At 40.7% G+C, this 20,570-nt stretch overlaps 1 protein-coding gene across 1 annotated transcript in view; it reads left to right on the top strand.

The window, feature by feature from the left end:
• The window catches only part of khdrbs2 (KH domain containing, RNA binding, signal transduction associated 2), a 67,828-nt gene extending 50,418 nt beyond the window's left edge, over window positions 1-17,410 (top strand). The window contains exons 7-10 of the mRNA XM_034608959.1: window positions 3,230-3,440; window positions 14,392-14,474; window positions 15,253-15,311; window positions 16,362-17,410. Of these exons, the coding sequence (XP_034464850.1) occupies window positions 3,230-3,440; window positions 14,392-14,474; window positions 15,253-15,311; window positions 16,362-16,456 (448 nt within the window). The 3' untranslated portion in view covers window positions 16,457-17,410. The remainder of the gene's footprint in view (window positions 1-3,229; window positions 3,441-14,391; window positions 14,475-15,252; window positions 15,312-16,361) is intronic.
• The last annotated feature ends 3,160 nt before the right edge of the window (window positions 17,411-20,570 follow it).

Genomic DNA, 20,570 nt, shown 5'->3' with positions numbered 1-20,570 from the left:
ACCGTTTGTTTCCTGCAGCGTTGAGGTGGACATACTTATTTCACTCTATCAAACTATGTCTTAGTTTTATCATTTAAAAGGCACAAGCGAGACATGTTCACATGTTGAAAAATGTTGACTTTGTTCATGCAGAATCTTAATGGATAAAATATGATGAGATTCATGAGTGAAGACCAGGCCCAAACGGAAGCTGCAGGATTTCTGTTGTTCAGTTTTCAGCTTATATCAAAAATAAAAATCCACTGAATATGTTTTGCTTGTAAAATTGATGCCCAATATTTATCTCAGATAGCAAAAAAAAACAGCAAAGATTGTTAGAGAAAGAGACAAATTGACTTCAAAGAGAATTCATTCACCTGATCCCTCACCGTTTCCTGTGTTGACAAATAGTTCCCCCTCTGTTCCTCAGCAGTAAATCTCATTTTTGACACATTGAAGTGCAGTGTTATATGACTGGAGCGGCAAGCTTCACGCCCAAAGTCACAATTGATTAGTGCAAGTTTTGTAAATGTCCCTCAGTGCAGCATGAGTCATGACACATTTAAAATTGTTTTACAGGAAGACAAACATTTATATAGAGGTTATGGTCTGTATATAGCATTTTTCTAATCTTGACGACCACTCCAACTTTAGAGTATATTTTTTTCACCTATTCAAACACACATTGATACAGTGCATCTATGTGAACAGGGTTAGGTTTGGCATTTGGAATGGGGAAGAACCGCCGACCCTCTGGCTAACAGGCGGCCCGCACTACCCCCTGAGCCACAGATGCCCAATGAACAAACAGTTAGCTCTGGAACACAGGAATGAAACAGTGTATTTCTCATTTCACTGTTTTAAATGTTAAAACAACACTGAGGAAGGCGGCGGAGATGTATCTACTTCACAGGCATTAACTCTGCGGAGGTGTCATCTGAATTCTGCACAGATTCCATGTGTTCCTGGTGATGACACACACTCTGACTTAAGAGATATCTTTGAAAAATGTCGGGATGTTTTAATAATAAAACAAAAAAAGTATTTGATTAATTTGACTAAAGTGGCAAATGGCAAAAACACTCCTCAAATCAAAATATCCAATATCCAAACTTGCTTTTTGTTATTTTGTCAGTGATAAAATAAAACATAACTCAATTGATATGTGATCCCCTGGTTACTGTTGTTGTGAGTTATTCCTCAAAATAAATCTGAGAAGATGGGAAAAGAGAAGACGCGCCCATGAGCAGACGACTGGTGGAATAGCCCTTTAATTCAGTTACACAGTCACACAAGATGAGTCAGCAGCTTTGACTACCACAGATTTGTTATTTATTTAAAGATGATGTGTAATTTCATACATTTATAGATAAAGTGAAACTTAGTGTGAAGTGTTATGAATGCCAGACACATTTTAATTATTGAAACAAGGAAGCACAAAACCTTCATGGTGAATTTTCAGAACATTTCAATATTTCATATTATATTCTCTGCCTTAGGTTGTTGTTTAAGTTTCGAATTGTATTTCACTGTTTTCTTAAGGTAGCATGACCAAGATAGTAACATGCACTTAGGTGGATGCACAGTGTGCCTTCACACAGATGATCACTTTGCAAACACAAGCAGGTTTTCTCTCCCCAGTGAATCCACCATTAAGTCTTAGGGCCATATTAAAGAAAAGTGAATCTTTCCAAGAATAATGTTGTAATATTACAAGAATAAAAAAAGTCATATTATTATGAAACTAAAGTTGTAATTTAATGAGGAAAAAGTTGTGATATTGCAAAAATGAAGAAAGGACTACTTTTTAGGACTAACCAGCGAGGATCGCCATGCTCTCCAGAGTTCCACTTCTGGATAAAAAATCTTGATTACCAATCTTATTTCTTAATTATCCCTTAATCTTGATTCCTCCTCCACAAAAAAGGCAATTGCCTCCAAGTCTGTGCTTATTTCCAGAAGAGACACAGCTTCTTGCAAAAGTCCTGATACTTGTAAAAATGTGGTGCTGATGAGCCAAAAGATTACCTATTTCATTATTTATGAAAACTATACTAAAGTGTAACTTAACTTTTTCTCGTAAAATGTTGTTATTCTTGTAAAATTTCAACTTCATCCTCTAAAAAAAGATAGTTTTTTGGTCGACTGACCAATTAGGAGACAACAAAGACTTCTACCCTTTAGAAGCATGTGTCTGACACGGGGACTCTTTCCCCCCACTGTTATACAAGTAAAAGCCAATATGGACACGGCGTTTGCTCCAGGTGCTCAGGCTGTTACCATAGAGCTCTGAGTGTTACAGAGCATTTGATTGGCTCAGCCGTGCATGAAGCTGTGCGTGTGGAACACATGCCTCCTCCCGTCGCCTCCACAGCTCGTTTCATAGAGTAAATTGTCCGTAATCTACCTGCAGCCGTGGCCGTCCCTCAGGAGCGAGCAGGTACAGTTTGCCACGGCAGCCTAATTCAGGCAGCGCAGGCAGGATGCTTTAAATCCACCAGTAACATTGGATGCTCCCATTTTAAAGTCACCGCCACCACTTCCCTCCCCAGATTTTACTCCTTATGGCGTGCCGATAAGCGATTATTGTAAATCTCCATGAAAAATATGCAGCAGTAATTCCCCTTTGAGTGTCTGTATTTTTGGATCACAATGAGCTGCTACCTAGTGGAGGATGTGCCAAGGGAAGAAAAGGGGTATCCTAGCCCACCTACATCAGGCAGCTGTTAAAATGTAACTTAGCAGACAATGGACGGCTTTAGCGCGGCTAAATCCGCACCCGCAATCCCCCGCGCTGTTCATGTGGTCCTGCTGCTGGACAGTCACCACTTCCACAGAACTAACAAACCACCTTAAATTCCTCTCTCCTGCCCGAGCCCTTTGGCCATTCATTTCTTTTCTGGTGGACAATATTAAATAAACTCTATACTCCGGTGGAACTGTGCGACTGCAACCTGAGTGCATTCAGTTAATCGAGGCAGATGGTGACACAAACACAGGCATGGCACTGCTCCATGGTGTTATTGAAACTCCAGCACAGTTGCACAGCAGAGAGAGACACAAAGTGACACTCAGATCGTGACAAGATCAACCTCAGCGCCAGTAGTTATACCACCAGGTCGGTGGCAGCGATATGAGAGATTTAATGGATTTCTTATTGTTTAACTTGTTTTCCCCCACTGTGGCTTATTTAGACATGTTGTGAAGTAAAAACTGATGCCATGTTTGTGTGCTTGTTTGCTTTAACCAGGGGCCACAGAGGCACGGGGAGGAGTGCGGCAGCGGCGGCGGCAGCAGCAGCGGCACCTCGGGGGCCAGCGGCAGCAGCAGCGGCGCACAGCAAACTTCCCACGACCGGTTTAACGAGGGAGGTACAAGCGCAGAGAGCCAGGGGGGCGGCGGGGAGTGCTGCATACAGGGTCCCGCTGTTAGCAGTCACACATGAATCCTATGATGACTACGTGAGTCCAATCCTCTTTAGCACACACTGAAAAGTATGGCTGATAGTAATTTCACTTGAACTGTGTCTAAATCAGAGTGGCTCTAATTCCCTTTCATGTGATCCGGAGGAGTCTGGCTTTGCATGGTGAGGCATTCAGGGACAAGTTTGACAAATTTGGGCAAGCAGGAACTATATATATATATATATTTTATACAATTAACTTCAATTTTCAAATCACACTGTTCATTTGGTAATGATCTCGGACCGTCTTGTGCAGGCCTTTGGTTTCCATTAACTTCAGCAGGAGTAAGATAAGGAATTTAAAAGTAGGATAAGTGATGGATCACAGTGAACGTTAACATCGCCTTCATCTTTTTCATCACTATTTCAAAGCTCTCAAATCTGCATCATATTCCACACACATATAAATGAGGCCTCAAATAACACACTTCAGACGACAAAACTTCTGACCAATAATGTTTTGATAAATTACCTAACATTGGCTACATTATCATAATCACCACACTATGCATGAATACTAATAATCCAAACACGTTATTCTACATTTATACACAGTAGGTTTGTAAATTAAACTATATTTTACAAAGGTCTTACAGTCAAGATTTAGATATTACTGGAGCTTTTCAGTTCTCTGTTTGCATGGTTATAATAAATACAGTTTTCTTTTGAAAACTTATATTCAGCCTTCTCATGTGTGTAAAATGAGCATGACAAACATTCGGACCAGCTTCCCTGTACAACAATGAGAAGGAAAGAATTAAAAAGGAAAATGGAAATTTTACGACAGAAATGCAGCAATTAATCTCTGTAATATCTCTGTGTAATATGGTGATGTTAGGCTACATCAATGTTACTTCGTTTTTTTATCAAAATGATCTCTGATATGAGCGTTTTGATGTTTTGTCCACATGAAGTTTTAAACACCGTCCATACTAACGGGCCGGAAACACATATCACGTGACCACTCACATACTCTGGGCAATGTGTGCGCCGGTGCAAACTGATTCCTCGAATAGTAGCTCATCTCATCCCATTGTATAATGCAGAATTCAACAGCACAAAAGCTGTTAGAACAGGTTCAGCAACGCTTGTAGTTGATCGTGTAATAGGAACCTGACGAATCAGCGAAGGCTTCATCGTGAATGAGAAGAGCCAATCAGCAAGCGGTTGTGAGCATCTACCTCATCATTTCAAAACGCAGCCCAGGAGTTTTCAAACTAAAACGTGCCCAGTAGCATTTCCAAGCTTCTCTGTTTTAAGCGTCTGTAAAACTGCAGCAGAGTGGACGTCAGGCGTTTCCGTAGCAGAGTTGATGTTATCAAATGAAGCCGTAGTATTGTGGATGTAGCCTTATATTGTACTTCTCAGGCTTTTAGGCCATTAGTCTGCGCTGTGAGCCATTAGGAAGAGCACATGGGGGTTAAATACCTTGCTTAAGGGCACCTCAGCAGGGGTATCATTATTGTTGACCTTGGAGACAGCAGCCGCCAACCTTGGGTTCAGGGTTGGCAAGGAAACAAAGCCCTGGACTTATCCACTGAAGGCACTGGCACTTGGTTGTGAGTCGAGTCGAGTCCGGCAACACGTACGCAGCCCGCTGTCATGCACACCCTGATTGTCAGTGAGCAGCGAGGGCCAGTAAAGGGACTGACAGGGCAGGTTAATGTATGGAATATTTGATAGACCACCGTCCCTCAGTGTGCCTTCACTAGCCCTATATCACATATTTGCTCACTTCACTTAAAACAACGCTGGGATCCTTATATAAAAAAAAAAGGAAATCAAGGCCCTGGTTATAATACACTCGTCCTCTGGAATTTCCCAAGGTCATTTTTGAAAAGACTACACAAGGTGAGCGCTAAAGTTTCATCCAAATGAAAAAAGCCAACACTTTTACCAGTCTATTTCCTCAGAGCCTTCCTGCTAAGCAAAGCCCCCATGTGTGCTGGCAATTGAAGATTGGGCTGTCTGCATGGGGAAATGCACAAGCGCAGTCTCATTACCAAACCAAATTGAGTTCTGATGTAGAGCCTGTGTATTTCTGAGGAGTGAGAAAGCGAGGCATTTCTTCTCTTTGTAATTGGAGGTTGGGAAGGAGGGTGGGAGCACGGAGACCAGGGGATTATGGAAAGATGAATTTGTCCTGAACATTTTCTCTCCTCATATCTCACTTTGCTATTTCTTTATTTCTCTCTGCCGCATTACACAATTTTCTCCAAGCGCGTTTGCAGAATGTATCGAGACCTCTTTATGGACCAGGTTTGTTTGTTTGGGTTCTTTTTTTTTTTCATTTTCAGCAGATGTTATTGTTAATGCTGTTGTTCCACTACAAGATTCCTGCAGTGTAAAAGCACAATAAGAGATCAGCAGCAGTGTGTGTGAGTGTCTGCTGTTACATCCTGTATTTGTCTTCGGGTGGAAGCAGCATGGGTGTGTGGGTGTCTCGCAGATTTCTCCAGAGAGGCCGTTTGATTGATGGACTCTGTCAAACTGTCAGTCCGTCTCATAAAAGTGATACTGTGAGAATGTCCATAATTGCACCTATTTGAGGGTGGTATTGATTTAAAACCTCAATGGGAAGCACGAGGAAGCTGGTAGTTATCATGTATCATTGTTTGCTTTATAATTTATGAACGCGGCGTCTCCCTCTTTATCTTCCTCCCACAAATCTCACCTTGCCGCATCCTTTACTTGCGCACTCCCTCGCAGAGAGGGCCTCAGCGTTCGATGACTCAACTCAGCTTTTTTAACATTCAGGTGCTCAGAAAAGCGCCTCGTCAGGAGCTGAAAAAACGATTTGCGCTCGCAAGAGTTGAGGGACTATGAGGCCAAGTTTATTAAGGATGTTAAAGGATGAGGCTCTTGGTAGCTTTATAATGTTCCAACACGTTCCAAGTATTTTCTGTGTATCCAAATCCACATGCAGCTTATTCCTTCATTGTTGTCCGTATTAAAAACAGTCGGCTGCACTGTTGCACTCTGTGACTTTTTTTATTTATTAGCATGAGCTGTAGTTTATTCAACTCAGTGCAGCTGCCTCTGGGAATTAATACTAGTTCACCGAGTGTGTATTCATCCACAGCTGAAGATATAGTCCCTCACCTTACTCTCAGCTTCGGCTGTTTCACTGGTTCAGCTTTTTGTTTACATTGTTATTTATTTTTATTTATTATTGATTTATTGCTTGTTTTTCAGGGACAGTGTATATTCATAACAACACTGTAAATATGCTAGAGTTCGCCCAGAGGATAAAAGAAATGTTACCAGGTCTGATCTAATAAGATTTTCTATTGTGAGTGTAGGAAATGACCAGAATGATTATTCAGGCATGCGACCAGCTTAGTGAATTGCCTTCAGGTTGATATAAAAAGGATGCGTGTCTGAAAGGGACTTAACAGTTAATTACCAGTAATTATTAGTACATTAGTTAGGGTGTATATCTCGATTTGAATTAGATTATATAAATTCCACTTTGATATTTATATAGACACTGATAGATTTATGTAAATATCAATCTGAGGAAATCATTCTGTTTTGATTTTTGAGTGTTTTACTGGAAGGTTTTTACCATTTTACTGTGAAGATAATTGTCTTGTTTGTGTAATGCTGTGAACTAATGGACACACAAATGCTGAAAACATAACCTCGTTGGCAGAGGCACTAAAATTATGAATAAATATAAAGTAAATATAAAGTGAAGTAAATCCTGGATGTAGCCGCTGCTTTGTCTTATGTATCGCATCAATTTTCTTTCATTGTCCATCGTGCGTTTATCCAGTCAATTCAATAGTTAGTATTAACATCGCTGCACAATACATACACGTGTACTTATACATGCAGGCTGTAGTTTGCAATCATTGTATAGTGAACAAACGAACGACAGTCCATTGTTTACTGCTCAGACTTGGTGAAGTTGCCATAAATATTAGCTGCGTCTCGGCCGTGGAGCAGGACGTCATGTAACCGGGGTTCCTCCGGAGACTGTAGTGATTAATGGGCTCTGTCATGCTGTCAGTGTCTTGAAGTAATGCAGTGACAGTGGCCATTATTGGGCCTCTTATAGGACAGCAAGGAGTGGAGTTGATCATGGCTGTGGAGGGAATGTGTGTGGTGGGGTTCAGCATGTATAAAGATTTGTGCATCACCTCCGAGGAAAGTGCTTTCAGCTTTATTTTGTTATTTTCATCATTCCGGGCTGTTACAGCTTTCTAATAGGTTCTTCACGCGTTGTCAAATGAAATCTGCCAAATCTAGAGATCGGTGAATGTCAGGCGCTTGAATCTGAGCTTAACATTTTGCAACAGAGGTTTGCTAGATGTCTCTATCTGCTACTAAAGAGCCCGAGCGTGCTTTGATCTTTGTTTGAGATAAATTGATGATCTCTTTAGGGATGCAGTTATCCATAAACTAAACAAGAAAATTTGATCATAATAACATTCAAAGATTCAAAGCGCATCATATACTGATGGTGGTCGGCCTAATCTCAAGGCTCTTTCTTACTTTCTTGTTCTTTAGCTAAAGGTTATATACCACATGCCTTGGCTTTCGGGACATTTTGAGGTATTGAAACACATTTTGAAGCAAACATGCTTGGAATTACAAGACCACTTAGCTTTTTTAAAAGTATTTGACAATTATTTGACATATTCTTTTCATCAAGAAACAAATTGCACGCACTCATAGATATCAGTCCCTTCAAAATGCCTCCTGATCCTTGAAATTGTCTCTGAGAAATCAAGGAAAAAAGTCCTATCTCACAACGGTAAAGATAGTGGGAAAAGACATTTCCTGGATCTGCTATGTAATCTATATGTGCACCGAAATGTATCGAGTTCTTTCCTGACCCATACTGCGTCCTTCCCCCAAGTTTCATGGGATTTGGTGGAGCAGCTTTTCATTCTAACAAACAATCAAACACTGAGTTAAACAGAGGTAACATGTCTTTCCACTGTAGAGCTTTTATATTCCAGTATGTGATCTGATGTGGCACTATTTGTCAAACAGTGTATTGTTTCTGCATGAGGCACAGTTGGAATAGGTGCAGTACTTTAAGTTGTTTTGACTTTTCAAACGGGCGATAATGAATGAATGTCACTTATTCCCGAGAAAGAGCAGCAGTGAGACATTTCTCTCTGCGATCAGTCAGAGTTCTTCCATGTGAAAAGTGCAGAGGGAGATTAGAGATTGTGATTGATGGCATTCTGTATGGACTGGGACCATGGCCTCGGTTTAATGTTAAAGATCAAATCCCATCTGGATCAAATCTTATCTTTTAATGTCAGGCCTGATGATAGAAGAGAGGAGAATCTGAGAGTGATATGGAATTCTGTCGCTCACAGCACAACCATGAATTGTACAAATTGCTGTTAAAAAACTGAAACACATTGCCTGGGTTTTTAGACCTGAGCCCTGCAACCATACCAAGGCTGTGTGGCAAATGGCGTAATGTGATTAAACACAGAGCTTTGGGAGGCTTTGAAGAGGAAAAAAAAGTCCAATCTGCTGTGAAAAAAAAGCAAAAGGACGCCTTTTTGAAATGGGGGTGGGGGGGAGTCTTCCCATATAATCTATTTCATGAACATAAAAGATGGGTGAGATTGGTTGAGTGTTTCTTGAAGGGGAGCAGTTTCCCGGGCCACCTTTAAGGACGGCATGAACATCTGCTGTAATTGCTTTATAACAATGGCTTCAGATACACTGCTGAGTTCACATTTGTTAGATTAATTATGGAAATTCTCCATGCAGAACTCTCCTGTTTATTAAAACAGATGTAAGACACACACTTCCACTCGATTATTTAAAAGACGAGGGACTCAGGTAGACTGCGTAATGGCCTCGGCGGTCCCGTCGGAGCGCGGCGCCGCCGGCGAGGGAAGGACGCAGTTACTTCTAAAGCTAAACTCTGGGAGCACAAGTAATACAATTTGAATAGTGAGAAAAGGCCTTGTCTGATTTGTTTATTTCTGTTCTCCCAATGACAAACACCATATTGTTTAATGTCGCCAAAGTAATCGAGAGTCAATCTCATCGCAATTTTTTCCCCTACATATTGTATAACTGTGACACAATTGGAGAAAATGTATTGAAAAGCAAACTCCTGCTCCAAGTGCGCAAGAGACGACAAAAGGCGCCCGCTGATTGAATTTGAGCAGGTAGAAAGCGTCTATTCACTGAGACAAAAGGACTGTGAATCTCATTTTCCTCCCCATTCTGCCGCGTGGAGAAGCATTCACAGGCTGCTCCCTGTGAAGATCCGTCACTGTCGGGGGACGTACAGGTTGTCAATTGATAATGAAGCACAGCGCTAAGGGCCTTTAGGTTCTTTCTGTCCTAATTACAGCGGCCGAGGACTCTCCACCCTTGTATTAACATTTGATTTATTTCCTCTGCCTTGTTAAATAGGACCGGTGTTAATTGTTTTTACAGATAAGTGTCAACCTAAAGCAATGGAGCCTCATTAATTAAGGGCCTGTCTGTTTACACACACAGTGTCTTGTCCGATCTGAGTGCAGCATGTGTTGTAGGTCAAACCGACAGTAACGTCAGCAGAGAGATAAGTTACGCTGATGAACACCGAGTGAGGTTTTGTTTGAGCTGACACTTGAGTAATGCTTCGACTTTATCGGAATCACATAGCTTCTCCCTTACAATGTCCATCAGTCTTGTCTGCGATAGATAATAAATGATATTCATGGCATTTATATTTGGATCCATATACATGTAAGTATAGTTTAGCAATGAAAAACAACTCAAGGTTCATCTACATTTTTCCGGAGCTTTCAAACGCATCTCATTGTCTTTCTCTGCAGATGAGAGTTTAATTGTGCTCGGCTGTCATGGAGATACAATCACAACACGTCATCGCTGAGATTTGTTGTCATGTGTAAACGATAACATAAACATGGGATGGAGCCGCGGCCGTGTTACTTGTATGAATAAACTAGATGATGGTAAGGGAAACAGTTGGACCACCAGAATATTGGAACCACAATAATCAAAATTATAGGCTATGATAAGGCATGTTGTGAAATAATCGTATTGTCAGCACTCACAATTTACAGGGGAGCAGATAATTCACAAGCAGACCTGATCAATCGCTGCTCAGGAGTGGGGTTCAGCGTCACCCGATCACCTAAACAGGACATAGCATGCCCATTTTACCACAAGTTGATATGGTTCCTTGGGGTCTTAATGAAATGTCTGTAACATACTTTGGTCAAAATACCACAAGGATCATTTAAAACAGCACCCTTTTTACCCTGTATAAAACAGCCCTCCACAGAGTGACCTGTTTTGAGTGCCTGTTCCTTTAAATGCTAGTGAGCCAGCTCTCCCCCTCCCCCCTCTCCCCCCATGATTTTAAACGATATAAATTACATATTTTATATGATATAAATTATCAAATATGCATCCCATACTTCGTATTCCCCTTCTGTTGTCCTGGAGTTTTAATTTTCCCAATCACATAATTAAATGTCCCCCTCTGCCCATCCACTACAAGCACACAAGCAGACAGACAGAGAGAGAAAGAGAGGTGGGGGGGGCTATGAAGACCATCATTTACCCCCGAACCCCGACATTCAACGGGTACAACAACAAGCGGAGAAAGCAGAATCGCGGGCTGACCTTATATATACAGTCTATGGGGCTGACCAGCGCGGAGAAATGCACGTCCCGTGTGAACAGCCAGGCGGCTGCGTGCTTGAGAATGGCGCTTCCGCGTCCGGTGTAAACCCGGCGTAACGAGTGTGGGGGGGCAGGGGGGATGAGGTGGGGGGTGGGCCAAGGCCATGTAGGGAGACTTCCAGTGTATTGTGACGACACAATACACAAGAAGCTCATTCGAATCACTCAAGCATGACGTTTCTGACATAACAAAACGCGCGAGTGTTTTTTTCCCAGAGTTTTGGGGTTGGTAGACATGCCAGATACCCACATTAACGTGTAGAAGCACTAACAAAGTGGAATTTTCATGATATGTCCCCTTTAAGTCACAATTATTTAAATTATTGTTGATCAGCAACTCGTTCTTTTTTATTGTTTCCCCCGGGTGTAGAACAGCAACAATGGTTTTACAGCAATTCTCAGGGAAAATAAGGCCCATAATACTAAACCAGGCATTAACACAGTGTAGTTACATTTCAAAAATCCAGTCTCTTGTTAGTTTGCTTGGATGAACCAACCTAAATAAAAGTCACATTTTCAAAAAGCAAAAACCAGACAAATGCAGTGTAAATGGAGGAGCGTGAGTCAGAGAAAGCAAACATTATAAGTATACACATAGCTTTAAAGTAAACAAACAGCTAAACAGTATGCAGGGCCATGATGTGTTCAAATGAATTCAGCGTCTCCATCATTTATTTTGTATAGCTGAAAACAACACTGATATTTTATATTCTGTGTGAGTAAAGGCTGCACAAATATTATTTTGCTTCTGTAAAAAAATGTCCCTTTTAATAAAAATACTGTAGAAGAAACTCTCCATAAAAAAACTATTTCACATTCCTGTATTCCTGTAGTTTAACTTTAGGTTTATTTTTATAATGAGTGAAATTAATCCACTGATTACTTTGCAGTTATGGTCCAGCGTGGAGCAATTTGTCATATGGGATTGTTAATAAAATGGTCAATTACTGAGATATGCAGGTCTCTGACTCTGCCTTTGTGGGGAAAGACTCATGCAAGAAAGGGAGAAGTATTGGATCCCCTGAACAACTTAATCCCTGACATAATCCCTAACTTTAATTTGGTCAAATTCGTGTTCACACAAATAAAGCCACACAGGAACCAGAGAGGTTTGGATTGGCGGTACCCGACAGGAGAAGCAGAGTCTGTGCATACAGGCCATGAATCCGTTCTTTTTTAACATTGCTGCACTGGATGTCCTTCACACTCACTGTGTCAGCTTTTGCAAGACGATATTACTCTGCTGTTACAGGCAGACGGGGAGGAACGCTGCGGCCGTGATTCAATGTCTGGAATAAGCCAGGTTCAGTGACGCTTTTGGTGCTGATTTAAAATGTGTTCCATCTCGACAAAGAACTAAACACTTGCATGTATGGTGGAGCGTGATTTGAAACAGCGGGCTTGGGGAGGATTAGAAGAGATTAGATCATGGTAAAAAGAAACATGAGCACTTTTAACTCCACTAAATCTCCTTAAATGAGCGAGATCCAGCAATTACAAGAGCAGACAATAGTGAAGTTTACTGCTCTGCGCACTCTTTGGCCTTTCTCCAGTTGATGGTGTTATTCAGGTTAAACTGTTTACGTGAACCTTGGGTCTGCTGAGATTGGTTACCCCTGCTCTCATGAATAAACCATTCAACAGAATAGTGCCCACAGTCTTCTCTTAGGTTGCATTCATCTCCGACAACCTCCTCAAAGAAGATAGGCCTGCTGCCTAAGAGGCATAAAGTCCATCAAGAACTCACCTCTGCTCATAAAACTTAATTTCTGAGTTCACAGTCGTATTTGAAAGCAGCTCTGAGGAGGAAAATTTTCCACCGGCTCCTCTCTTCAATGATGTTTGAGGAGTAAATCAACTGACAATGTAAAAATCAAATGGACGAAAACTTTATTTTGAAAAGAGAGTGTGACGTGTCCACCCTGTCTCCAGTGGACATTACACACTTGAGAAGTAAATAAATAAAAAGAGAGAGAAAACCTGATTTGTCGATAACACATTGTAAAGAACTGTGAACATTGTTTGCTGTATGGTCGGCATGGTGGTGCAGTTGTTAACGTCGTTGTCTCACAGCAATAAGGTTTGAACCTGACGTCTTTCTGTGTGGAGTCTCTATATGTTCTCTGATACGCTGGCGAGGTGGAGCCCCCTTCTCGCCCAATGTCAGCTGGGATTGGCTCCAGCTCCCCCGCAACCCTGAAAGGCCAAGTGGTATAGATAATGGATGGATGGATGGATGAATCCTCTTCATCCAGGGCAACGTAGGCTTAACAAGTGCAAGCTGCCTTGTCACCTCGGAGACCAAAACTATATCATGGTCTCAATAAGGACTGGGTGATGTGGGATGGTCATTTCTATAGAAGTTAATGAAAAACTGCTACTACTTCTTTCTTGATTTATAACGTCATTAAACATTTTCATATGAAGTTTATGGCATCAAACGCTAGTTTCTAGTCTTCTTCAATACAGCATGATGTTCATTTAGTCAATGATGCTCCCATTTAGAGTCAAATAGACAACACGCATTGGGGTGTGGTTACCGTGTGATTGATGGTTATGGTTATGGTTACTTTGAGGCTTTAAAACAGTAGTTTGCAAACCAATGGGTGACATCATGGTGGGTTACCAAACCTAAGTAGGGTTCTCAGTTGATGTAAAAGACTCAAAAACTGGATAAACAGACTGGAAAAGCCGTTAGCATTAGGAGTTGCCTTTATACTACAAACACGTTTTTTTTTACATTATAGAGATCTTTCCTTTGTGTTTGAGGAATCAATGAGTCTGTTGTGTTTATGAGAAACAGACAAACTAAAGTAATATATAGGTGTTTTACAGCTGCAGAGGATAGGGTCCTATATTTTTATAGTTGTTACCAGTACTTCCAAGTGGCCGGGGAGAGACATTCTGCAAAATATCTATACGCTCCTTTTAAATTTAGTCTTGAATGCGTGCTGCATGCCGTTTAGCCACTTACATTGTTATTGAACATGACTGCAGTCACTAGCCGGCTTTTTGTGCTTGTTTCCCCCGAGTCGCTACGTATCAATAGAAGAGATCCATATTGCTGTTAAGCCTCAAAAGGTGTCTATTAGGCTCCTGCGAACCTTAATCAATAATCTCTGCTGGACGTTTTTTTCCCCTGCTTCCTCTCCCTGTTATAGACACAAAGTAATGGACTTTGCCTGTGGAACTAAGTATTGATTGTTTTTATGCTCATCTCTAACCAGTTAGACTGCTTATGCTGTGCGTGTGTTTGCTCACAGGGCTACGATGATGGATATGGAGGAGAATATGACGACGAGAGTTACGAGCCCTATGAGGATAACTACAGCAACCAGTCGAAGAGGTGGCGTTTTCATTTTGAAGTCAATCAACACGTTTCTCAATTGCCATCTGTCTACTGTTATTTGCAAAGCAGCATGTGACACGTGTTCTGTGAGCAGCTGCTCTATCGTCATGTTTCTGCGCTTCACAATTTCCTTTCTTTGCTCTTAAATGACTTTGTTCACGCCCAATATTCAGCCTGACCATGAATTAGCACCGTTTTTTCTCGGCTCAGAAGACACATTTGCTGACATTTCATATTTTTATAACTGTCAGAAAACTACAACAACAGCAATGAATGGAACCAACTAACTTGTCTTGTGTTGCAAAACACCCTGACGTGGCTCATTCCCCCTGTGCCGGAGCTCAACTGTCACACAGAAACTATTAAAAACACATCAGTAACCAACATGGCACCATGGGCACCCGAGTTAATCCCACACACACCATTCTGCTGCTGTAAATACTCACTGGAGCATCGGATGTGTTGAATCTGCAGCTGAAAATAGTCCCCAGCAACTATTTACCTCGGTTTGAGTAACACTGGCTAAAAGCGGGGCCCAGCTGTTAAATTACTCAGTGAAAACTCCTGTCACACATTACTTAAGATTTACAAGTTTAAAAGTAAACGAAAGACACTAGAACATCTTGTTGTGCTCATTTTGTAATGTGATACATTGATTATAAGTATAACATAGAAAATATGTATTTTTCAGTAACCATCCATATTCAAGTTAAACAAAATATGAACAAATGTTTCTTTATTTTGACTGTGATGTTGTCCATCTGTCTGATTTTAGCATTTCCGATTACTACGAATACGGACATGCGACCAGTGATGAATCCTACAACAACTATGGTAAGAAGAGCTTATTATGCACTCAGCTGAACATTACTGATCTAAACATGGGTCACAAACCTTGCTTCTTATTTAATTCATTCCTGATGTATTATAACAAAACAAAAAAACACAACCCTGGCTTCGGCGTCTCTGATATTTAAAAGATGTTTGACAGAAGAGAAACAAAAGGAAAAAGCCTTGTGGTTCCAGACCACTTCTAATCATCCTCACCCAGGGAGCCGCTTCCTGCACGCTTCACCCACTTCCTTCTTTTCTGCATTTGACTGGAACCGTAAATGTGCCAGTGTGAGCTCAGGGGGCCGACCAGTAGCCGTTGTAAAGGTTGAGTGTTTTGCCTCTTGGATGTGTGCCGTCGTAGGCTTATTCCAGAAAGGCTGCCACCACGGCTGAGTGGCCGCCGCTGTGCATACAATAATATATCCTGTATCTCCATCCAACACACCAACTGCTTGGAAATTCAAAATCAAATGTCTTAAAATTTCCTCAAACCTTTAGTTGTAATAACATATATATATAAAAAAAAAACATCAACATAAGCAAAAAGTGGAGTTATAAGGTTCTCACATGACAGCAGCGGAATTGGCCGGTTGCCGCAGCGGGTTCGCAGGCTCATTCATTTTCAGCACAATGAATTGTGCACTGGGGTGTTGAGGTCAGACCAAACCAAAACCAAGGGGGCAATGATTTGATTTTCTGCTCCATAAACACTTTCTTATTTGGAAGCGGTGCAATGTGCCATGCAGCAGAGGTGGCCATCTTTATGTAATTTGGCTCTCAGGGAGGAGCTGCTGACTGTCAGATCGCAGTATTGGTCCAGCAGAGGGCACAGAGCTTATGAAATTAATTTTCTGTGGCGAGGGGGCCTCTGCAGTAGCCGGGATAGAATTTGCACGCTTGAATTTTCCTTGTCTTTGGTTAAATGGATTGTGAGAGGGTATACGGCGGACGCTACCTGAGCTCACAGTCTGACTCTGTGACATGAGCTCCCTCACTGCACAGTCACTGCAGCAGCTTTCCACAACGTCTCTTTAACTGTTTTCTTCACAGAGGAGGAGTGGCCGACCGCCCGTCCCAGTCTCAAAGCCCCGGCTTTACGGCTGACGAGAGGGGGCTACAGGAAACATCCCTATGGTAGATACTGACGGTGCTCCGGATATGTGACCTCCAAAATGTTTTTCCAAAAAAAAACAGTTTCTAATTTTTTTTTTATTCCTGGTGAAAAGTTGTGACTTTTTCGTCCGTCTCCTTGAGAAAGTGAAGTAAATAAATAACCCCGTGTAGCACATAAATTCTCAAAATCTAACATTATGCAGTATTCTGGGTTTTATTACTCATGAAGGGAAGAGTTGTTTTATGAAAAACACAGAAATTCAATCAATGCACAGGAAGGTTGCTCTTTAAACACCTTTCATTCCACCTCCAAGGAAATACAGTTATTTCAGATATTTGACTTTATGCGGCAGAATTTTTCCCATATCTAAGGTCTCAGATTTTGACAAAGTAGTTTACATTAACTGCCTTTAATGGACAGATTATCAAAGTCTAAGATAATACATGTTAGTCAGATTAGGCAAAAGAAATGAAGTAAAAAAAGTAAGTACATTTTTATTCTCACATCCTCTTGAGTATGTCCTTACATAGGAACAGTCTACAGTATGACAAGCAACTCTTAAGACATTTGGTGTCATTCTTCTTTTACATTTAAATTGTCAAAACATATTGACATTTTCCAATAATTTTTTCTGTATAAGAAAACCGGACACAAACCCTGTTTAGCTCGCGTTTGGTCAAACCAAAATTCATTTATAGGCAGGATGAGTCTATAACCAGATGTGGAGCCAACATGATGCTCACATTAAATTTGAAATAATTTCATTTCATCTCCCTCACCTCTCTCTCCACAGTTCCCTGATTGGTCAGGCTGTGGGGCTCAGTTTGGTTTATGTGGATCTTTCCCAGACTTGTGAGATTCAGTCTGGCTCGTTTGGACAAATTGGTTTTTCCCACAAATGTAATCGTCATATGGCTTCATAAACATACATCTTTATTTTGTTCCTCCTAATTTGTTTTAGCTTTTAGCTGCAGATCAGTGTGTGTGCAGAAATGCGTATTACAGTAAAGGACAGACAACCACGCACTGATCTGGACACAAATGACCTGATAAACTCCATTAAAGGCAACAGATGAGGAACTAAACCCTAAAGACCTGAACGCAAAGTAACTGAAGTGACTCAATGTCCCAAACATTTGTTTTAAACATGTTTAATGTTCAGAAAACGTTTCCCCCATAACTGCTACTGCTACTGCTACTACCTGTGTGAAACTCTGATGGTAAAAAACGGATGCGTCAGCCTAAAGTTAGTGACATTGTGATTTGAAAAAAAAATAAGATGTGAGATCGTAATTGTGAAAAACACTTTTTTTGGGGGGGTGGAAAGCGATCAGCAATATTCAGTGTGTAATTTATAACACGTGCTTTGTTCTGTGTGTAATCTGTATTTGTACATAAAGCATTTAATAAAAACAACATAAACCTCAACAGTGTGTAAGACTCTCTAAATAGGTGGCTCTACGGAGCTTAAACCTGCCATTTGCTTCTAGTTTGTTAACCCAACGTGTGCTTTCAGGTAACGGCTAACTCGTCTCATAATGAACGCCCACCGACCTGTCCCAAATGAATCACTTGTTAAACATTCCTGTCGCTCAGTCGTCCTTGAGCCTTTCATCACTCTTTTTTTATCATTTAGAAACTAATACATTTCTTCTCCTAATCCATCCTCTGAAGTTCTACTTCATTAATCAGACACACTGATTGACTCTGAGAAAGATTTGGAGTTAAAAGAGGTAAGAAGTCCTCGTATTCTATCACAATAATGTCTTTAATGCGCTCAGCAGCCGCACAGGATGTAGATATTGGTTTTAGTGTATCTGCTGAGTGGGATAAAACGGCACACTCAGTATGTAGTGTCTTTATCGATGTCTCTGCTAACCTCTCTCTGCATTTCTGTCATCTAACCTTACGAAGCTGCACAGTACACGTCACACTGAAACCCTCCGTGCTCCAAACGTCAAAGCTGAAGTCCACTTAGCCGTTTGAATTCCCTCTTGTGATTAGTACACCCGAGGCCCGGCTCTCATTAGCTGACTGAAAGGAAGACTAAACCCTAAGCAGGTAACACTAGTAACAATAATGCTAATTTAACTGCTAACTTCCACTTAAAAAAAAGTAAACCTGCCCTGTTTAACCCCAACTAAATGAATTTAAAATCCCTGTCTGTCTTCTAACTAGATAAGGAATCCAACTAAACTGTGATAAAAAGAAATAAAACATTTTTAGTCAAAGATAATAAAAAAATAATGTGCGGCAAACTAACCATCACATCAGTGATATAAATAAATTTGCTCAAAACGCCTCATAAAACGATAAATGATAAATGAATTTATAACACATTGAATTGGTTTACTTTTTTCACAGTGATGGAATATGAGTGTGTTGTGCTACATGTTGTAAACAATGCATGTGGACGACTTTGCATGCAGTCTGTCAGTCTACTCTTGTTCATCATTGGTGATACGTAGGACTGACATATTCTTTATCGTATGTTTTTTTTTCTCCCGTGTAGATGAAGAAAGATGCTGTCGAGTGATCTGGTCACAGAAGAGAAGAATATAAGAGGCGAGTGGAGGAGGAGGAGTGGAGTTACTATGGTTATTGGTAACTAATCATATTTATTCTAGCATTACTGACAATAGCTCCTCAATTCATTTGGCATTGCTGCTCCCTTCATCTCTATCAGGCATTTTCTAATTTATAAATACTTTGAAAACATTGACACATTGTTTCTTCTAATCAATGTTGTAAATACTGTTGTTTTGTTGATGTGTTCAGTTTCACTCGGCATCTCTTGCTCTCCTGTCCGTCCTGGGATCCCTCACTCTGGCTCTCTCTGAGGTTCGTATGTTGTTTGTCGCCTGTTAATCGTTTTTATTTTGGTAGTTTCCTTGCTCTTGTCCCTATGAGACAAATTGTGATTTGTGAGTATGGGCTATACAAATACAACTTGACTTAATTTTGAAGGAGACATATTATGCTCATATTCGGGTTAGTGATTTTAATTAGGGTTATCACTTGAAAAGGTTTACATGCTCTAATGTTCAGAAAACACATCACTTTCCTCAGACTGTCCATTGCTGCAGCTCCTCTGTCAGCCTCTGTCAGTAACGCTTGGTTTAAGCTCCTGTCTCTTTAAGCCCCCCCCCCTTTCCCAATAAGGCCCACTCTGTTGTGATTGGTCAACCGCCTCCAGCCATGTAGGAAATGACATCCTCCACTCTCACTTTACCTGGCTTTGCTGGGGGCAAGATTAGCCGCTAGGTGTGCACTTTGCAAATGTGTACGTAAATTAACTTTTAAACTGTGCAGAACTTTTACAGCCACAAAAAAACTATAAAACACATTAAAGGCAAGAAACAATTTTAAAAAAGCACAATATGCCTCCTTTAATATTCAAGTGAGACATAATAAACAGAAAAAGGTTTGGCTCATTTAGCCTCCTCGATTTAATTCATTTCCCAAAGACGAAGCTTTACACTTTAAAAACTGACAAACTTGAAATGAGTGTGTGTTCCATTTGTATTGTGTGATCGCGTCATAAACAAGGCTCCCTGCAGCCACACTGATCCTATAAAGGATTGAAACATAATTCCTGTGTCTCCCAAATTCATTAAAGCTCATTTACATCAGCTACTGTACAAGTGTTACAGGACGCTCTGACAGCTCATTAAAAACACCAGGGGGAAAAAAGCACTGACACGCAATTAAAGTAATAGAAACGAGCGGGAATAAGGAAACAGAAAGTTTACTAAAGCTGCGGTGTTTAGAAATAATTATCTTCAGGAAAACAGCAGAGTAATGACCAGTTTATTTTCACAGTGGCAGAAAGTGAAGAACTCTGCACGTGAACTATGGACATTTGAATTATATTTACTCGTACCAACCTATTATCACTTATTATTACATAGACCGTCTTTTCCTGTTTAACACATTTTTTATTCCTTCTTCGCTAATCATTTGCATGTTTTTCTCTCTGGGATTATCCTTATGGTATCTATTTTTATTCTGTGTTTTATAGCTGTGCAAACATAATCCCTATGGATAGAAGCTGTACCTGCAACCTTATTCATAATTCATGCCTTATACTGATGTTTTTCCAAAGGTGCATTTCTTTTTTTTAATTGCACACTGGTGCTGATAAT

Source organism: Hippoglossus hippoglossus, chromosome 15 (assembly GCF_009819705.1).
Source record: "Hippoglossus hippoglossus isolate fHipHip1 chromosome 15, fHipHip1.pri, whole genome shotgun sequence".
Taxonomy (NCBI): Eukaryota; Metazoa; Chordata; class Actinopteri; order Pleuronectiformes; family Pleuronectidae; genus Hippoglossus; species Hippoglossus hippoglossus.
This window is presented reverse-complemented; position numbering and strand designations above follow the sequence as displayed.